Source organism: Ursus arctos, unplaced genomic scaffold (genome assembly GCF_023065955.2).
Source record: "Ursus arctos isolate Adak ecotype North America unplaced genomic scaffold, UrsArc2.0 scaffold_8, whole genome shotgun sequence".
Taxonomy (NCBI): domain Eukaryota; kingdom Metazoa; phylum Chordata; class Mammalia; order Carnivora; family Ursidae; genus Ursus; species Ursus arctos.
In genome coordinates, this window is record NW_026623100.1 from 66,332,492 (window position 1) to 66,351,146 (window position 18,655).

At 56.5% G+C, this 18,655-nt stretch overlaps 1 protein-coding gene across 3 annotated transcripts in view; it reads left to right on the forward strand.

The window, feature by feature from the left end:
* Positions 1-18,655, forward strand: part of DNMT3A (DNA methyltransferase 3 alpha) — a 101,913-nt gene that overhangs the window by 76,468 nt on the left and 6,790 nt on the right. For all 3 annotated transcript variants that reach the window (XM_026520123.4, XM_057309179.1, XM_044390678.3), the window contains 16 exons: positions 6,345-6,560; positions 6,825-6,983; positions 7,425-7,532; positions 7,807-7,963; positions 8,306-8,455; positions 8,563-8,607; positions 9,309-9,388; positions 9,975-10,087; positions 10,177-10,360; positions 10,614-10,698; positions 12,521-12,666; positions 13,478-13,568; positions 13,758-13,906; positions 14,965-15,050; positions 16,991-17,060; positions 17,882-18,000. In XM_026520123.4, coding sequence (XP_026375908.1) covers positions 6,345-6,560; positions 6,825-6,983; positions 7,425-7,532; positions 7,807-7,963; positions 8,306-8,455; positions 8,563-8,607; positions 9,309-9,388; positions 9,975-10,087; positions 10,177-10,360; positions 10,614-10,698; positions 12,521-12,666; positions 13,478-13,568; positions 13,758-13,906; positions 14,965-15,050; positions 16,991-17,060; positions 17,882-18,000 — 1,958 coding nt within the window. The remainder of the gene's footprint in view (positions 1-6,344; positions 6,561-6,824; positions 6,984-7,424; positions 7,533-7,806; positions 7,964-8,305; positions 8,456-8,562; positions 8,608-9,308; positions 9,389-9,974; positions 10,088-10,176; positions 10,361-10,613; positions 10,699-12,520; positions 12,667-13,477; positions 13,569-13,757; positions 13,907-14,964; positions 15,051-16,990; positions 17,061-17,881; positions 18,001-18,655) is intronic.

Consider the following 18,655-nt stretch of genomic DNA (forward strand, 5'->3'; position numbering starts at 1 on the left):
ATCTCAGGAACCAGCCCGGGAGGGATACTTTGTAAGGTCGAGAACATACCTGACCTGAGGATCCTTGAAGCCTGCCCTGGTTTTTTCCTGACCTTTTGCTAAAGTCACCTCGTGTTCTAAATCTGAGGTCTCTTCAGTTTTGGGGCCTGTCTCTGCCCGCTGAGCATGAAGAAGACACGAATCTCTGAGTGACTCATGCCTAGTACGGAAGAGGGGGAACCTTTCCTGTCCACATAGCTACCGGAGAGGGAGGGTGCCTGAGGTTGGCAAGGGGACAACCTTGAGTTTGGGCTTTCTTTTGCTTAAGCTGGGAGCTATGTGGAAGACATAAGATTTGAGCTTAATTTTAAAGGATGAGAATAAGGAAGTTTGGCAGCTGGAGGGAAAGGCTCCTTTATAAGTGGGCCAAGAGAAGGTGAAACTGATGATGGCCCTGGTCCATTCTGACACCTTGAGCCCTGGCTGCGATGCACAGGCATCGTTCCTTACTGTTTTAAGAAGTCCCAAGACCGAAGAGTTGTAGGGGCTAAGGTGTTATAGCCACATAGTAATGGAAAAGGAGATGTCATAGAGGAGATAGAGTGTCTTTCAAAAAGAGCCAGCCAAGCCGGATCAGGAGGTCTTTGTTTATGGGCCCTGGATGCCGAGGAGACGTCAGTGGGAGAATCAGCAAAGCAAGTCCTATTGCAGTCCTTGAAGGATGAGAGCAGGCAAGAGGTTCAGGCTCAGGGCTTCTCGTCTCTGCTTGGGGCTCTCCTGAAAAATTGTACCAGACACCCTGATGGGGTTGAAAGATGGGTTAGAGCAGAAGAGCCTGTGTTTTGCGGAACAGCTCCTTGTCCTGGCCGCATGGATTCTGGGCCTCCGTCGGGGTTGGGAGAGGGAAATTTGAACTCTCCAAGTATTATTTGGAGAAAGCCCTCTCTCTGATTTGGTGTCCTCCTCCCTCTTCAGAGCTTGCTTGCTCTGTTGGCCCTCAGAAGGATGCTGAGCCCTAGGAGGGAAGGTAGGCTGTCCTTCACAGCACATCTCTTGACCTCATTCTCCTGGCATGGGTTCCAGCTGGTATGCTCCCAGCTGACTGTGGCTGGAAGCCAGGCACCTGGGGCATTATCTCTTTAAGAGATGCTGGTATTCCAGGGCCTGGGAGGGCAGATGTTATCACTTCTGTTTTGCAAATGAGAAAACAGACCTCTTGGGGTTAAGTGACTGGCTCAAGGTCGTGGTGGTGGAACCAGAACCCAAGTCCCGATCTTTCGACAAGGGCTGCTGGCTAAACGGCCCTCCGCTCTTCCTTCTGATTCAGCTTGCAAACTGAAACCAGGCTGATCTTTCCAAAATACGCATTCATCTGGTCTTCTCAGAAAGTCTGCCGTTATCCTTCGCTGCTATAGGATGTATCCATTGACCTCTTCCTCTGCACCTTTTAGCCTTAGTTGTATTGGGAGGTGGCAGGTGGAGGTGGGCAAAGATTTTACTCCCATCCCAGCCTTACATGTCTTTATGTCCTATCTTACCTCATTCCAAATCTGATTCATCTCTGCTCCGCACTGCCCTCCTTAACCTCATTTATCACTCCTACTAGCCATTTTTTTTCTTGGCTTTGAAGCCAACCAGGTCAGTGGGGCTTGGTATTTGTGGTATAGTTATCTTCACAGGTGTTTTCCAATGACCTTTTCCTATCTCTCCAAGTCTAGTTGAATCTGTCAACTCCTTGAAGGCAGGAGAGCCAAGAGGGTCTGCTTCTTTATCTGATGTGGGTGGAGACTGTGTGTGTGTGTGTGTGTGTGTGTGTGTGTGTGTGTTTGTCTGTCTGTCTGTGTCTGTCTCCGTGGGGGGAGGGGCCTCTGCTCGGGAAGAGGGGGTTTGCATTGGTTGAGGCTGCACCTGGGGGCTGCACCTGGAGGCTCCGGGAGAGGAATGGAGAGCCTCCTAGAGCTGCAGGTGGTTGTGCCCAGAAGTGAGAAATTGCTGAACTTTTAAACTAGAGCGTGCCCTCCCCACCACCACCTTGCACACAGGAAAATGGGACGTTCAACGCAGACCCTGAATGACCTAGGGGATCCAGGGACTTGGCCAGGAAGAGGTTTTCAAAGTCTGAACGCAAGCCACGCTTTTAAGGGACCCCTCTCTATCCACCTGTAGTATGAAGAGGAGAGCCCTCTCCCCAGCATTCTTGTAATGGAGCGCTCCCAATTTCTGCAGGCGCCTTCTGTCCGCCTCTGTGTGCTTTGAGTTTTCCCTACAGTTTCCTGGGCCTCTACGCTCATCTGTAAGCTTTTTCTTGTTTTTTCTTGTTTTTTTTTTTTGGTTGTGCTTCCGAGAGACTGACTTTTAACAACTTTCTCCTGGCTCTCCCAGGCTGTCCGCAACCTCCTCTCTTCTTTTGCCGGCGCTCCTGGCTCTCTCCGCGCTCCCGGCTTACCTCCGCCCTGCAGAGCAGCCCCTTCCCTCCCGGTCCCTTTCCCTGCCTCCGTGGGCTCCCCGGCGTCCCTCGGAGCTCTCGCAGAGTTGGGGAGAGGGGGCGGGAGGGCCAGCCCGGAGGAGGGGGCGGCGCCGCCTCCAGCACGGCCGGGGCGGGGTCCTGGGAACGGGCGGAGGCCCAGCCGCGCCCCCAGGCCCCAGCGGCGGCCCGCACCCCTCGGACGGGAGGAGAGGGGCTGGCCCACTGCCAGCGTCTGAGAGCCGGCCCCCTCCCCCGGCCCGCTTGCAGCCAACCAGGCACTCCAGCGGGGCCCACGTGACCTGGAGTTCTAGACAAAGAAAATGTTCAAGCCCTCCCCCCCACCTCCCCCCTCCCCCTCTCTCTGGCCCCCTCCGCCCCCAGCCCCATCGCCCCCTTCCCCTCCCCCCAGACGGGCAGCTACTTACAGAGCTTCAGGGCCGGGGCTCACACCTGAGCCGGACCACAGAGGGGCTGCACCTGGCCTTATGGGTAGGTTCCTGGACGGAGCCCTGGGGAGACTGGGGGCGGGGAGGCGGCAGGGGCCGGTGGGAGGATCTCTGGGCCGCTGCAGCCCTCTGGATTTGAGAAGAGTCAAAGTCTGCCTCCCTGGCCCGCAGGAGCTGGCTGCTCTGCCTGGCCTGAGTTCTGGAGATGCTGAGTTAGTGCTGTCCCACCCACTCCCTCCTCAGGAGCCCCAAGCCCCACTCCTCCCAGCGCTCAGGTGGGACCTGGCGGTGGTGCCGAGGCCAGAAGAGCAGCCCCAGCGTGTGAGCCTGGGGCAGGAGTCAGTGAAGGCTGGGGGGCAGGCCCTGGCGCAGGGCCGCTGGGGGACCAGGCGTTGGGCAGCGAGCAGCGCCTCTGCTGAGCTGGCTGGCTGATGGGCTGTTGGCATTTCCTTGCCGACCTGCGCTCCTGGCTGGTGGACCATACTGTCCTCGGGCCGTGCCAACCTTGTGGCCTCTTGGGAGGGACATTTTCCTCTCGTGCGTTTCCCTGGGAGCCAGTGGGCAGGCCCTCAGAGAGACGTGGTGCTGGGTGGGAGGGAGTAGCGTGACCCTGACAGGGGCTGTGGCACACCAGCGGGTGCTGTGGGGAGCAGCCTGACGCCGGCCTGTGATGGGAGAGGTGCCTGGGACAGCCTGGGACCCGCTAAACCAGCGGGGAGTCCGCATGGGCGCCCAGACCTCTGACCTTTGGAACGGGAAGCAGCCCGAGTCGCAGAGGAAGGTGGAGGCGGGACAGCTGCCCAGGAAGATGGGACTGGTCGGGGAGGCCTTGCCTCTACTAGAGTGGAGTTACCAGTAGCTTTCCAGGCTGGACAAACTCCAGACGAAGTGGCTTCCTTGAGCCACGGTAGTGGGGGGGTGGTGTGGTGTCTCCCTGGTCCTGCCCCATCTCTGGGCCGCTCTGGAGTGGGACCTTGTGAACTGGGGGTAGGAGCCTTTAGCCCAAATGCCAAAGCCCTGAGTTAACCCTTCTTTCTCCCATTGTTTGCCTGGGGAGGAGGGTTGGAGTGAGCGTGGAAAAAAGGCATTCCCACACTGCCCTAGGCAGACTATTCTAATGAGGCCCCTCCCCCATCCAGCCACTGTCTCTGCCACTTCTTCCCCTTTCCTCATGCCTCCTGCTGCTAACCCACCCCCTTCCTCCTTCCCCCACCCCTGCTGGCCTCGTCCCGACGGAGGCCCCCTTCTTCCTCCTCCTCCGCCTGCCAAAGCCCTGCTGGGTGCTTGTTCTCCTGCACCTAGTGGGTTGGGGGCGCTTAACAGCCATCAGCAGCAGCATCTGACAAGCTGGGGGACGTTGTGGGGGAAGAAAAATGTTCAGGAACTTGCTGTGGAGGGGTTGGGAAAAGAGACAAAGGGGCTGTGGGGGAGTGAGGAGGGTGGCATCAGGCACGACTCCCTTCTAGACCTGGGGAGCCCGGCACCCGCCCACTGCTGCTTGCTGTGCAGGTGACTTCACCTTTCCTCAGAAGGCCCCTCCCGCCCTCTGCCACCTGCACCTTGTTCTGGCCGAGGGGCCTCATCACCCCTGAAGCAGAGTCTTGGGGTCTGCATGGTAGCACCCTGGTCTAGATCCGTCCTCCATGCCTGAATTTCAAGGAGGCGTGGTGTTTCAAGGTGTTCCTTGGTGTTTCTCAGTGAGAGGATCTGGGGCTTCAGTAGTGCTGCCACAGCTGATTCTAGAAGAGGATGGGGTTGAGTGCACACCTAGGTGCGTCTTCTTATGGGGGAGGGGGTGGTAGATAATTGATAGTAGGAAGGGGAGGGCAAAGTCCCAGCAGGTGAGAGAGGGGGCTTGGGAGGGAAGAGCAGTTGCTCTGCATTCTCCCACTGCTGGCTTCCGTCCAGCTCAGTTTTCCAGCTGTTTGTGGGCTGGGGGCAAAGGATGCAGGATCCCATCTTAGAATTTGTTGAGTCAGGGAAAGAACTAGGATTTCCATCCTCAGTGTTCAAGGACTCCACCAGAAGCAAGTTTGGTTGGCGGCCTGGAGGCAAAGACGTGAGATTGAAACAAAATGAATCTATAGCACAGTAGACCTTTGAGCTTAACATAAAGGTTCTTAATCTGGGGCCCTGCGATCTGGGAGTCCATGGGGACTTTGGAGAGTCCTTGGCATTCTTGATACTTACATACATCAGATTCTTAAACCGGTCAGAAACATTTAATGGAAATCCTTTAGCTGAAGTGCTTTTTTAGGTTGGAGCAACTTGGAAGAGAGCGGACTGCTCCAGAATGGGCTGTTGAGTGAGCTGCAAGGCGAAGACGGGAATGTAGATGCTCTGACTTTTCGCTTGGAGCTCTTCCACTCTGAGTTCCTTTCTGATGTTCTTGTTTAGCCTTGAGGGTGGGCTTTGCCTTCCCAGCTCTACACTCTCTGGGAAAGCTGCGTGTTGAAAGGCACGTGGAAGGTGGGAGGGTTTTCATGGAATGTGGTGGAAACAGGTGCAGAGCCTTAAAGTTTGAGTTCATGGGGTCCCTCAGATTCAGTCACTGGGGTGAGATTAGTTGAATGGTTCTCAGAGCTAAAGATCAAGGATTTCATTCTCTTCTGTAGGGTGGTGGGAAGCCTGGAGCAGGTTTTGGGAAGGATAAGCGCGAGACAGTGAAAGGATGGAGGCTGTCCAAACGGGAGCATGATTGGATTTGGATTGGTAATTTATCAGGGGGATGGCAGAGAGGATGTGTGGCCTGTAGTGTGTTCTCAGTAAACCGTTGTTGAAAGAATAAATGTATTGACGGATCTGAAAGTTGTGTGTGTAGAAAGAATGGGTGAATTTGATAACATACATTTGATAGAACCTAAGATTCCAGAATGGCGTGGGAGCAGGCAAGCTCTTAACGGGGCTTGCTGTGATGTTTGAGCAGAGGGGGGACACACAGAGCAGTGATTTCATCATCTGTAGACATCACGACTACACTGGATTTGTGGTCTGGAAGCCAAGACCAGGAATAGAAGGGGTTGATTGCCCAGGAAAATCGTAAAAAGGACGAGAGGATCCAATTCGTGATTGGCAAGTAAGATAGGAGAGGACGGAGCCAAGGTCTGTGCCTATGCTACGGCGCACAGTTACTGTTTGAATGGAATTCATCTTTCTGTGTCAGAGGGTGGGCAACTGATGGAGGCTAACCGATGGAGGAAGGTTTCATGAGAGGCGCAACAAGAGAAGGTTGGACACCAGCCAAATGATTTGAGTTCACCGACCAACTTCAGATTTGCCCATTTTCCACGGCAAGCCAATGGAGTTGATGATCAAAGAACTCCGTCCTTTATCTCCTGTCACTGTCTCCAGACCACAAAGAGATTGAGAAGAGCCTCCCCCCGCCCCAAGTATCAAGTGGCCTTGCTAATACCTGGAGAGGTCAAGGTAACTTCTGTTCCTTGTTTCTCCAGGCTGAGAAGAAAGCCAAGGTGATTGCAGTAATGAATGCTGTGGAAGAAAACCAGGGGTCTGGCGAGTCGCAGAAGGTGGAGGAGGTCAGCCCTCCTGCAGTGCAGCAGCCCACCGACCCCGCATCCCCCACCGTGGCCACCACACCTGAGCCCGTGGGGGCGGACGCTGGGGACAAGAACACCACCAAAGCAGCCGACGATGAGCCGGAGTACGAGGTGAGCGGCTCACTTCTTCATCTGCCTCGTCCAGCTCTTTCCTGGGTCCTTCCACTGCCAGCTCTTCCCGTCCTGCTCTCCTCTCTCCACCTGACCCCAGGCCTCTTCGTCTCCCCAGTCTTGCTCTGTCTTGGTCGGTTCAGATGGAGCTCCCTCCTGGCTGTCCTGACCCTCAGATGCCCAGGGCTGGGGTTGCCATGGGGGGATCAGGGTGGCAGGGCCTCGTGACCACCACGTAATGACTTCTGCTCCTTGGGGCTCCAGGACGGCCGGGGCTTTGGCATTGGGGAGCTGGTGTGGGGGAAACTTCGGGGCTTCTCCTGGTGGCCAGGCCGCATTGTGTCTTGGTGGATGACGGGCCGGAGCCGAGCAGCTGAAGGCACCCGCTGGGTCATGTGGTTTGGAGACGGCAAGTTCTCGGTGGTAAGTCCTGGGGTTTGGTGGTAGCCTTGGGGAGGAACGGGTCTTGGTCCCAGGGCCTGTGGTTTGGGGCTGGGGGCTCAGTCCAGACCTGGGGTGGAAGAAGTGAGTTCTGCTCGCCCCCGCTCTCCACATGGGACTGGAAGATGCGCTAGAGAAAAGTGGGCTGCCTTGGGGGGGCTCGGAGAGCTGGGGCACCTGTCAAGCTCTTGACCATTGGGACCCTTTCTCCAGAACTCCTTTCCTGCTTGCATTCGGGTCCTCCCCCACATTGGGGTTGGACTCCTCCTTTGAGCATCATGGAATTATTTATCAGTCCATCTGGTCCTCTCAAGGGCGGAGGCTGAGTGTCAGTGCCCCAGTCCTTGCCCATTGCCAGGCATGTGGTGGGGGCTTGACGGGTGTGGCAGGAGGAGAAAGCGAGGGCGTTGGTGGTTCCTCCAGGTGTGTGTTGAGAAGCTGATGCCGCTGAGCTCCTTCTGCAGCGCTTTCCACCAGGCTACCTACAACAAGCAGCCCATGTACCGCAAAGCCATCTACGAAGTCCTGCAGGTGAGTGCCCCTCCGCGCAGAGGGGGCTTAGACAGCAGGGACTCCTAGTTGGTCTAGAAGCTGAAGTGCAGAGGTTAGGCAGAGGGCCCACCTGCAAGGCCCCCGGGATTCCCTTTTGTCCCCCATCACCCCCCCCATTACCCCTTTCTGCCCTCCCCTCCTCCGACACTCTCCTGTGACCCTCCCATGCCCCTTCTTCCAGCTCTTGCCTCAGGCCACCCTTGCTGTCCTCCAGCCTGTTTTGACACCCTCCCCTCTATGTGTTGCCCTCTAGGTGGCCAGTAGCCGTGCGGGGAAGCTGTTCCCGGCATGCCATGACAGCGATGAGAGCGACACTGCCAAGGCCGTGGAGGTGCAGAACAAACAGATGATCGAATGGGCTCTTGGAGGGTTCCAGCCCTCTGGCCCCAAGGGCCTGGAGCCACCTGAAGGTAAATGCAGGTGCCCAGGCCAGCCTTCTGGGACCCCTGCCAGCTGGGCAGCTCTATGCCAGGGCTGGGAAGGCCCTGCTTGGGGAGAGCTGCCAGCTCTTTGGTTGAGAGGCCCAAGGGGAGTAGCCACGGTCTCCCTTTCCCTGGGGTCATGATAGGGGCAGGGCTGCTGTAGGACTCAGGATAAGCTCCTCCCATTGGCTTGCTGGCAGTGGAGAGCTGGGAGCTAGAACAAGTTGGGGACCAGGCCGCACCCCTTTGGAGGCAGTATAGAGGAGGAGAGGGAGCTGGCACTGCTTGTCGGTAGTAACCGCGATCTCGTCACCTGCTTTCCCCATCCAGAAGAGAAGAACCCCTACAAAGAAGTTTACACAGACATGTGGGTCGAACCCGAGGCAGCTGCCTATGCACCACCCCCACCCGCCAAAAAGCCCCGAAAGAGCACAACGGAGAAGCCTAAGGTCAAGGAGATAATTGACGAACGCACAAGAGGTAGTTGGCCTGGCTCTGGAGAGAGTGGCACGGCGAGGCTGGCGTTCAGAGGCGTGGGCGTGGCCCTCACGGCCCCCTCTGATGCTGGGCTCTCCTCCCCTCCGCAGAGCGGCTCGTGTACGAGGTGCGGCAGAAGTGCCGGAACATTGAGGGTGAGTCCCGACGGCCGTTGATTCCCTGGGAAGTCCACAGTCTTGCCCCCAGGACGGGCAGGAGGGCTTGGCCTCTAGCCTGGGGCCTGGTGCAGAGTAGCCTAGGCACGTAGGTTTGAATGTCCTGGGACGTCCGTACCCAGTGAAGGCCTCTGTCCTGCCCATCCCACCACCCCCACCCTGCTTCACCCACACAGCCGTCTTCCGTGCTACTGTCTACTTCCTATCAGTGGCCGGCGCTGGTCGTTAGGGTTTGGGACACTCCCAGTGGGTCAGAAAAGGGTGGCCTCTCTTGGATTTGCTTGAACTTGTGACCTTTGGCCTTTTACCTTTCCTCACCTGCTCTCATCCAGTGGTCGTTAGAGCATCTCAGGGCCGGCAAGGATGGGGGCAGGAGCCTAAGACTTAAGGACTGCCCAGGGACTATCTCCTGAGTCACCCAGGGTCCAGGCCCTCTTCTCATAGGCGGGTTCCTGTCCTTGAATTATGCCTTTCCTCGATGGGTGGCATTGCCCCTCTGAGAGCTGAATGGGCATCGAGATTGGGGCCATGATGCCCCCTGTTCCATGGGGCACCCTCCCAGACTCCCATCTGCCTCCTTCTTGGGCTGCTGCTTTTCTAGAGCTGCGCTTTGGTCCCAAGGTGGGAAGGGGCCCTTTGGAGACATTCACTCTGCTTTCTCTACTCTCCCTGCTTTCCAGACATTTGCATCTCTTGTGGGAGCCTCAATGTCACCCTGGAACACCCTCTCTTCGTTGGAGGAATGTGCCAAAACTGTAAGGTAGGGGCACCCCCAGCAGCGAAACAGCCCCTGGTGCTCTGCACCTTCACCCTAGGGGCCCGTAGTCGCCTGGAGTAGCTGCCGTGGGTATACCGCGGTTCGCTCTGGACGCAGAGTCCTGATAAAATGGGCCCTTGGGCTTCAGTGTGTTTGACTGGCTGTTTGTCCTCCCCAGAAAGATTCCGTTTTCCTCGAAAGCCCATTCTGGTCTACAGATGTGGGCTCACAGTGTCACAGTTCCTAGTGTGGGGTGGCGGTGGGGCAGGGGGAGAACGGGCTGACTGACGGGTGGGCTGGCGCATCCTTGGGGGCCCAGGAGGAAAGCCCAGAGCTGCAGCGAGGGACAAGAGGGTACAGCTCCCTCCCAGGCCTCACTCTGGGGCTTCCCAAGTCCTCACACTGCTGTGGGTCGGGATACCTGCTGGCCACCACCCACTCGTGTGGCTCAGTGGGCAGCAGGCTCACATCTTCAGGGATGGGTTACGCTTCCCAGGGGAGGGCCCAGAGGCTGGGCGCAAAGCCTGCCTTTGCCCTGGCCATGTGGGGTGCTGCCCGGGGGCCTCTGACCTGCCGCCCCGCCCTCTAGAACTGCTTCCTGGAGTGTGCGTACCAGTACGACGATGACGGCTACCAGTCCTACTGCACCATCTGCTGCGGGGGACGTGAGGTGCTCATGTGCGGGAACAACAACTGCTGCAGGTGAGGCCCTCCCCCCGGCCGGCCCCTCCCCCAGCCCGGCTCCCTCGGGGGTGCCCCGCTCCCCCCCGCTACACTGGGCTTCCTTCCAGGTGCTTCTGTGTGGAGTGTGTGGACCTCTTGGTGGGGCCGGGGGCTGCCCAGGCAGCCATCAAGGAGGACCCCTGGAACTGCTACATGTGCGGGCACAAGGGCACCTACGGGCTACTGCGGCGGCGGGACGACTGGCCCTCGCGGCTCCAGATGTTCTTCGCCAACAACCACGACCAGGAATTTGTGAGTGCTGGGCCTGGGCCGCCTCTCTTCACCCCCGCCCCGCCAGAGCCCGAGGGCAGGCACAGCCATGCGGGAGGGCCTGGGCCACGGCGGAGGGGCCTGAGCCGCCTGTGGGGGTGCAGGTTCACGGGGCGGCGGGGGGTGGGGGGAGCGGGGAGCGGATTCCCAAGCCAGAGCAGTCCTAGCGGGCCGGGAGGGCCCATCTGCAGAATCTCCGCGGGCGCTCACCTAGCCTCTTGTGCTCGCTGCCTAGGACCCTCCGAAGGTGTACCCACCTGTCCCAGCCGAGAAGAGGAAGCCCATCCGGGTGCTGTCTCTATTTGACGGCATTGCTACAGGTGAGCGTGTGGCCCCGACCCCCACGAGGAGCTGCGGTCCCTGTCCCGGGGTGGGGGAGGTCTGCGTGAGGGACCACGTGTGTTTCATGTTGGCAAAACAAAACCATAGTTAACATGAGAGCCATTAACGTAGTACCCTGCCGAGGAAACTTTTGTTTGAGAAGTAAAATCCGTGGTCAACCGCCATGTCTGGGGCGGGGCACGTGTCTCCGTGGGGGGGTGGGGGGTGCTCCAGCAGAGGACAGGGGCATCGTTAGAGGTTATTGAAGATTTTCACAAAGCCTCAAAGGACAGACTCGGCGACCAGAACGAAAACATAGGCAGTGTCTGTCGTACGATGACCGTAAGTCACGGTAAAAAAAAAAAAAAAAAAAAAAAAATCAACAAGAGAGTCTAAAAAATAGTTAAGTCATCCATAATCCTATTATTAGCATTTTGGTGTATATCCTTTTCTATTTTTTTTCCGTGCGTAGAAAAATAAAACGAGAGGATAGTTAAACGCACACTGTGTTGTAACTCGCCTTTTCATTTGCTATCATGACCGCTTTTTCATGTTAACATGGAACTGCGTCCTTCATTTGTAAGCGCTGCATAGGGTTCCACCGGGTGAAAGTACCATGATTTATGTAACTAACCCGCTGTTGGGTTGTTGAGTGTTTTTTTCTCTGTTCCAAGCAGCGCTGTGACAAGCATCCGTATACACACATCATTACATACGTAAACTTCTCTCTTGTAGAGAGAGCTGGGACACCACGTTTGTTTCATGTGGTTCTTGACCTTGCCCAAGAGCCCTCCCGATAGGTGCTGCTGACACATACCCCCGCCATGCCCCCAGGCCGACGGCTTCTCCGTGTTCTTAAGAAAGGAATAACCCTCCTCAGAACGGGTGTCTTCCTGTGGCCGGAGGGAGATGGGCTGGGGCGGGGTGGCATCCCAGGCCAGATGGGCTGGGGCGGGGTGGCATCCCAGGCCAGATGTTTCTGTTCTAGTCTCAGCTCAGTGTTGATATTCTATAAACCTCGGGAAGTTATATTACAGCCTTGGTTTCCCAGGCCAGAACCTCGAAGCCCTCTTAAACCACACCACACCCCAAGAGACTGTAAAACCCCGTCGGTGGGGGGGGGGGGGGGGTCTGTGGGAGCAGTGGAAATGGTGCTGCTGCTCCCTGTTTCTCCGGAGGCTCTCGGGGTCTATTCTCATTGTTTCCTTGCCCTCAGTCCAGCAAACATTTGTGAAGGGATCATAGTAAGGAAGCGAGTGTAGTTTGCTCAGGAGGAAACACGGATGAGCTCTTCTCTGTTCTGAAGAGCATTTGGCACATAAGAGAAGGGCTGAATTAGGCATATCCGCTGTTCTGAGGAGTTGGAGAGAGATGCAAGGTGCTAGGGGCTTACAGAGGAGGGGGGTTGCTTCCAGGGGGTTGCAGGGTGCGGTGTAGGGGGCTGTTGATGAAGCCTTTATGGAGCAGGTGGCGTTTCTGTTGAGTCTTGGGAGGACGGGTAGAATTGCAGCAGGAGGCCATGGGCCGGGAGTGTGGAAGGAGCGGTCTATGCAGGATGTAGGAACAGCAAAGAAAAGGCCACCCAAAAAGTCACCTGCTGTTCTCTCTGGTTCTGGAAACCACCTATTGTCTGGTCTTGATGGCCTTCTAAGTAGATCAAAGTAGGCATAAAGTAGGATCCAAAAGGATCCTGCAGCTTACTGGGCAGGGTAGGGCTCCGGCCTGTTGCTGACTCGTGTCCTGCTGGCCAGAGAGCCCCCTGCAAAGACCAGGGTGCTGGGAAGGAGCCCCAGTGACCGTGCCTTTCGCTGGCTGGCACAGGGCTTCTGGTGCTGAAGGACTTGGGAATTCAGGTGGACCGCTACATCGCCTCCGAGGTGTGCGAGGACTCCATCACGGTGGGCATGGTGCGGCACCAGGGGAAGATCATGTACGTCGGGGACGTCCGCAGCGTCACGCAGAAGCATGTATGTCAGTGTAGTGGGACCCATCCCACCTTCTCTGTGTCCCTTGCGCTTTGCTCCTGGGGCGGTGGCAGCCGCCTTGCATTTTGCTCCTTTGCTCTTTTCCTTTCTCCTTTCCCCCAGTCTCTTGTCATCTGCCATGTTCCTCGTCTGGAGAGGGAAAATGGGCAGATTCCAGCGGGAACTGCGAGATGGCCCTTTTAGGCTCCGGCTGCCCCCTGGCTAGCCTCAGGCCTTTGTAGCAGAGTGTTTTGGTTCCCGTTCTCCCAATACTTTTGGCAACATCTTTACCAGCCTCCATTTCGGGGGGGTGGTGGTGCTTGGGTGACCCTTTGCCTTTCCAGTTAACTGTGTCTACTCCGGAAACTGCAGGCCCTCAGGGATCCCCGAGGGCGTTTAGAGGGCGTTCAGATGGCCCAGACACCCTGCTCCAAGTGTGCAGAGCACAAAGTGTCTTTGCAGTCAGCTGCCCAGCCTGGACCGCCTTCCCTCTAAGTGGCTGCTTTTCCTGTTGGGAGCACGCTGTTTCCCTGCTGGCCTCGGAGATGATCCGATTGGATCCCCTCACTTTGTTTAGGAACCTAAACTCAGAGAGCCTCAGTGACTTGCCCGTGGTGGTGGTGATGGGGTGTGTGTGTGTGTGTGTGTGTGTCTGTATGTACCTATGAATGTATATAGTAAGCATCCCAAGCAGCTAGGTCTCCTCGCTCTGGTGCCAAAGTACTTTTTTTGCCAAGTCCACAGATAATTTCCTACTTCCCTTCTGCCTCTGTCGCCCGGACATCAGGCCATCCCATTACCTTTATCCTCCCAGATCCAGGAGTGGGGCCCGTTCGATCTGGTGATTGGGGGCAGTCCTTGCAATGATCTCTCCATCGTCAACCCTGCCCGGAAAGGACTCTACGGTAGGTGCTGTGCTCACCCCTCCCCTTTCTGAGCTGGTGCTTCCGCACGTAGGTTTCCTACTTGGACATTTCTGCCCTGGGACAGCTACTCCCGATGACCCTGTCCTCCCTTGCCCTCCCTGTGCCCGAGCCACACCACTGTCTCGTGCAGACAGCCCCAGCTGATGGCTTTCTCTTCCGACCTCTCAGAGGGCACTGGCCGGCTCTTCTTTGAGTTCTACCGCCTCCTGCATGATGCGCGGCCCAAGGAGGGAGATGACCGCCCCTTCTTCTGGCTCTTTGAGAATGTGGTGGCCATGGGCGTTAGTGACAAGAGGGACATCTCGCGATTTCTCGAGGTATAGCCAGCAACCTTGGTTTGGCCAGCTCACTAATGGCTTCTACCTTGGACTGCTGCTTTATCCCTGTCTCATCTGCATTGTGGAGCTGGGGACTGGTGACTTCTGCTTTGCGAGGGGCCTGTTCGGGAAGCTCCAGGGCTTCCTAATTAGGGAGGAAACACTGGTAGAGGCCTACTCTGGAAAGAACCTGTGGTCTGACTCTAAGACGTAGTGTGTGGGTGCGGGCCTCCGGGCTTGAAGGACTTGACTGTTCCTAGTAGGGTGGGGTGCCAGGCTCCTAGAGTGTGGAGTTCTGAGTGGTGTTTCCCTGGGGGGACCTTTGAGGTGGCCACATCAATTTTCCCTGACCAGAATGGCTTGCCCACACTCCCTGGCACCATGACAGATGCTCTGTGTCACCTGGGAAGTAAAAAACATGGGTTCCCCATAACGTGGGTTCCATGTCCGCGCTGAGCTGGGTTGGAGCCATGCACAGGGGGTCTCTGTGGCCAGAGGCATTCTCGGGGTGGGCAGTCTGGGAGCTCGAGCCTATGCTCCAGAGTCTTGGGGTCGGTACACCTCGAGCTGGTGTTCTTAAGTGCGAGCAAGTGTCTTTTTGGCTCATAACCTGGACATCCAGTGAACACGTCCACACTCATTAGAACTTTGTTGCTCAGAGCCTCTGGGTGAGCTAGAACTGTGTAGACTGGTTAGGGTAGCCCTCAGCCACGTGTGGAATTTAACATTAAAATTCCTCAGTCACTCGAGCCTCATTTCAAGTACTCATTAGCCACCTGCAGCTACTCCGTTGACCAGTGCAGACAGAAAACATGTCCATCGTCACAGAACGTGCAGTTAGACTGCAGAGGTCTAGAATGTTCTAATGAGAGCATGTGGAATGTGGCTGGGTTCCATTCTGGCTTTTCCTGGAGGCTTCAGGCTGTCCTACTGCGTGGCTTCCTGAGAGAGGAGTAAGCAAGGGCCTTTGAAGCTGTAAAGCTCTAAACCAGCAAAATTTCCTGGCCCCATCCGCTATTCCTCTCTCGCTCATCTTTACTCTTTCTCCTGTTTTATAGTCCAACCCTGTGATGATTGATGCCAAAGAAGTGTCAGCTGCGCACAGGGCCCGCTACTTCTGGGGAAACCTTCCTGGTATGAACAGGTTGGTGAGAGTGCCCGGGCCTGGGGTGGCAGCGGGTTGGTGTCTGTAGGCAGCTTGGCCCAAGGAGGAGGAGGTCACCGAGTGGGCCCTCTTGGGCACCCTCCCCTGCGGACTAGCTTGCTGCTCTACCGTGTTCTTCTCTGCTTCCTTCTCCTTGGGGGAGAAGGGGAGTCAGGGTATAGAAAATACCTGAGAAACCAACAGCTAGCGGTTGGAATAGGAGAGTCCCCATGCTGCTGAGTCACATCGTTGGTTCTCGTGCATTGGTGACGTATCCAGAGTCAGCTTGTCCTCAGTCTCCAGAGGTGGGGCTGTGGAGGGTGGAGGTGGGATGGGGAAGAGTGGTGCCCACAGCTGGGCCACACCTGCTCCGTGCAGCTTAGAGAGTCCTGCTTTGCTTATTAGCCACACACTTGTGGCTTCAGGTCTGTTGTTGGGAGGCTGTTCTTCATTGAGGTCACATGAATAGAGATGTTAACATCCAGGAATGAAGATAACTTCATTTCTTCAGTGTGTTAGTTGGATTATAAAAAGGCCGATGAGGAGAAAGGAATTCTGGTTGAGAGTCAGCAGTTCAAGAGCAGAGTGAGATCCACCCAGTCTGGATATCTGTTATGCAGGATGTTTTCAGAATGTTCTAAGAGTGGATTGTCAACCTTGCCATATCTATAAATTGTTCACATTATCTAAGCTGGCTTCAGTTTTCTCTCCCTCTCGTCCATTAGCATGAAGTTGTAGGAACATCCCCAGTCTCATATCTTCTTTACAAAGCTGCTGGCTTTTGTGAGGGCTTATTGATGGGAAGGAGACCTGTCCGGGGGATAGCTGACCTGCAAACCGCTGAGTCCCACCTCCTACGTTTCCCAGCCCTACCTGTGTCCCGGAAGAGTAGACTGGGTTATGTAGTCCAGTATTCCATAGGAGCCACGAACTCAGTGTCTCCTTGGTCTTATGGGATTGTTCTCACCTGCGTCTTCCAATTCTAAGATTCTAGAGCTCTGAGCTTCGAGGCGGAGCAGAGGTACCATGTGGGGGGTGTGTGCATAAACAGGGCGGAGGCCGGAGGCCTGCACTTGGGCCATGGGTCCCTGTGGGTCCCACGCTGAGAAGGTAGACTGCTATGTGAAATGTCAGGAAAGGTCAGAGCCAAAGGTGATGTTCAGTGATCTGCTCCACTCTAAGAAGTGGCACATTCAGTGTCACAGGATTGTAGTCTTCTGTGGACCGTGCAGACGTTAAAGCCTTTCTCACTGCACGGTTAAGGTCCGCGCTGGGATGAATGTCAGCCGTTGCACACACCCGTGCAGCCATCGCCACAGTCAAGAATCAGAACGTTTGATCACCCTCAAAGCTTGCTTTGTCATGGATACTTTTTTTTAAAGATGTTATTTATTTGTTTGTTTGTTTGATAGAGAGCCCATGGGTGGGGGGGAGGGGCAGAGGGCGAGGGACAAGCAGACGGCCCCGCTCAGTGCCGACTCCCGAAGCGGGACTCGATCCCAGGACCCTGAGATCATCACCCGAGCCGAGGTCTGACACTTAACTGACTGAGCCCCCCACGCCCCTGTGACAGAGACTTTTAGAACTCAGTATATTTTAAGATGACTGGCATAAAAGTCATTTGAGTTTTCCTTCTTGTGGGCGGGTGTTATCTGCTTATTTGTAGATTGAGACCACCGTGGAATTTACATTTAAGGATGAACGCTTGGGTCTACCAAGCCTGCTTTGCACGCAGTCCTGGGTCCACCAGTCCTGTCCGTGGATGGCTGCAGTGTGTGTGCATATGTTCTGGGGGAGTTTGAAGGGGGTTACGATGTGTGTGGGTGACGACGGTCCTTTTCCACCGTTCTGTGTAAGTCGTGGCTGCTGGGCCGGTGCTGCTGGCCGCATCCCTGCTGGTCTCCTGGTCTCTGTCGTTACCTTCTCTTTCTGCCTCCTAGGCCGTTGGCATCCACTGTGAATGATAAGCTGGAGCTGCAGGAGTGTCTGGAGCACGGCAGAATAGCCAAGGTTAGCCCTGGCGCCAGAGCCCTCCGCAGGGGGGTAGGGAGAAGGGCAGAGAGCGCCGGATGAGCCTGAGTGCTCTCCAGGGCAGTGTCCGCAGTGGTGTGGAGAACACGGTTTAGGAGGTGGCATGGGGTCATGCACCCAGTCGGCCAGAGGGGAGGGCCCAGGGGAGAGCCTGGAGGGCACGGAGAGAGATCAGAAATCCTTCCTGGTCTTCAGCCCGTCCTCGCTGAGCGTCGCCCGCTGGTCCTGTGAGAAGCAGACACTTAAGAAGTCTTTGCCAAAGTCCCTGAATCTGCTAGGGCTCTTAAATTTTTTGGCCAGGACCTATCGCATGAGCCTTCAGGATGGCGCATTCTCCTGTGATGTGGAAGCCGCATTTCTCTCTGGAAAAATCCCCCGGAGTGAGTGTACCAGGCGTCAGGTTTCATGAGCGTGGGTGCCAGCATCCAGGACTGCAGGCGCCCCCAAAGTGTCTGTCAGGAGCCCCTGAGTAATTTGGCATCCGTTTGCCTGCAAGTCACTACACCGGTGCAAAGAACCCGTTCTTAGAAGACTTAGGAGCTCAGCGGCTTGAGCTGCTCCCTCTCAAGTCCTTGGCCAGCGAGACTGGAGTAAGGATGGCCGGGTGACCTCAGAGTGGGAAGAAGAGCAGGGCAGTGGCGTCTGCGGAGGCTCGTGCTGGAGCCTTTACCCTGGCCACCTGCACAGACCAGGCCTTGTCCGTGCTTGAGTCACCCGTCCCGGCAAGTGCCTGGTGCTCATGTTAGACTCATGGCCAGCGAGTGAGTGCTCATTGCTCTTTTCCTCTCCTTGTCTTCTAGTTCAGCAAAGTGAGGACCATTACTACTAGGTCGAACTCCATAAAGCAGGGCAAAGACCAGCATTTCCCCGTCTTCATGAATGAGAAAGAGGACATCTTATGGTGCACTGAAATGGAAAGGTAGTACCACGTGCTGGTGTCCTGGGGCGCGTGGCGCGTGGCGGTTGCTGCCTGTGAGGGAGGGATCGCTCCCCCTTCCGGCCGAGCCTGTAGCTTCCACAGATACCGTGTGAGCAGCGGGTCTCCCCAAGCATTTCCCAACAAGGCAGGTTCCGGGAGGTGGGGGACACTCCTGTGCGTTGTAAGGCCGGGCCCAGGGGCAGAGGAGTCTAGGAGTAGGTTCAGGGGGCCGTGGCTCCCAGAGGTCCTGCTAAGCTCCGTGGAAACAGTGCAGCTCCAGGAGCTCCCTCCACTCATGCTGCTCATTTCGGGGACTTTGCAAACCAGGACAGCGCACAGGACCGGGTGGGCCACGCAGCCTCACTCCCTGACTGGGTGCAAACCAGACTCACGGGCTAGACGGTCTCCTGGTCCCTCGTGTGACTGCAGTTTAGCCAAAGCGACCCTTTGACACACACGACCAGAGCAAACAGAAGCTTGGAGCGGCTCCGGTCAGGCCAGAGTCCGGCTCCTTCGTCGAGGTCTCGCTCTTACGGGCGAGGTCCTAGGGATGCGTGTTTATTACCGACAGGTTTCAGGTACACGTTGCATCCCGTCTCCGGCCCAGCACGCCCCGGAGGGGTCTTTCAGCAGTGCTAGCTTTGTTTCTATCGTG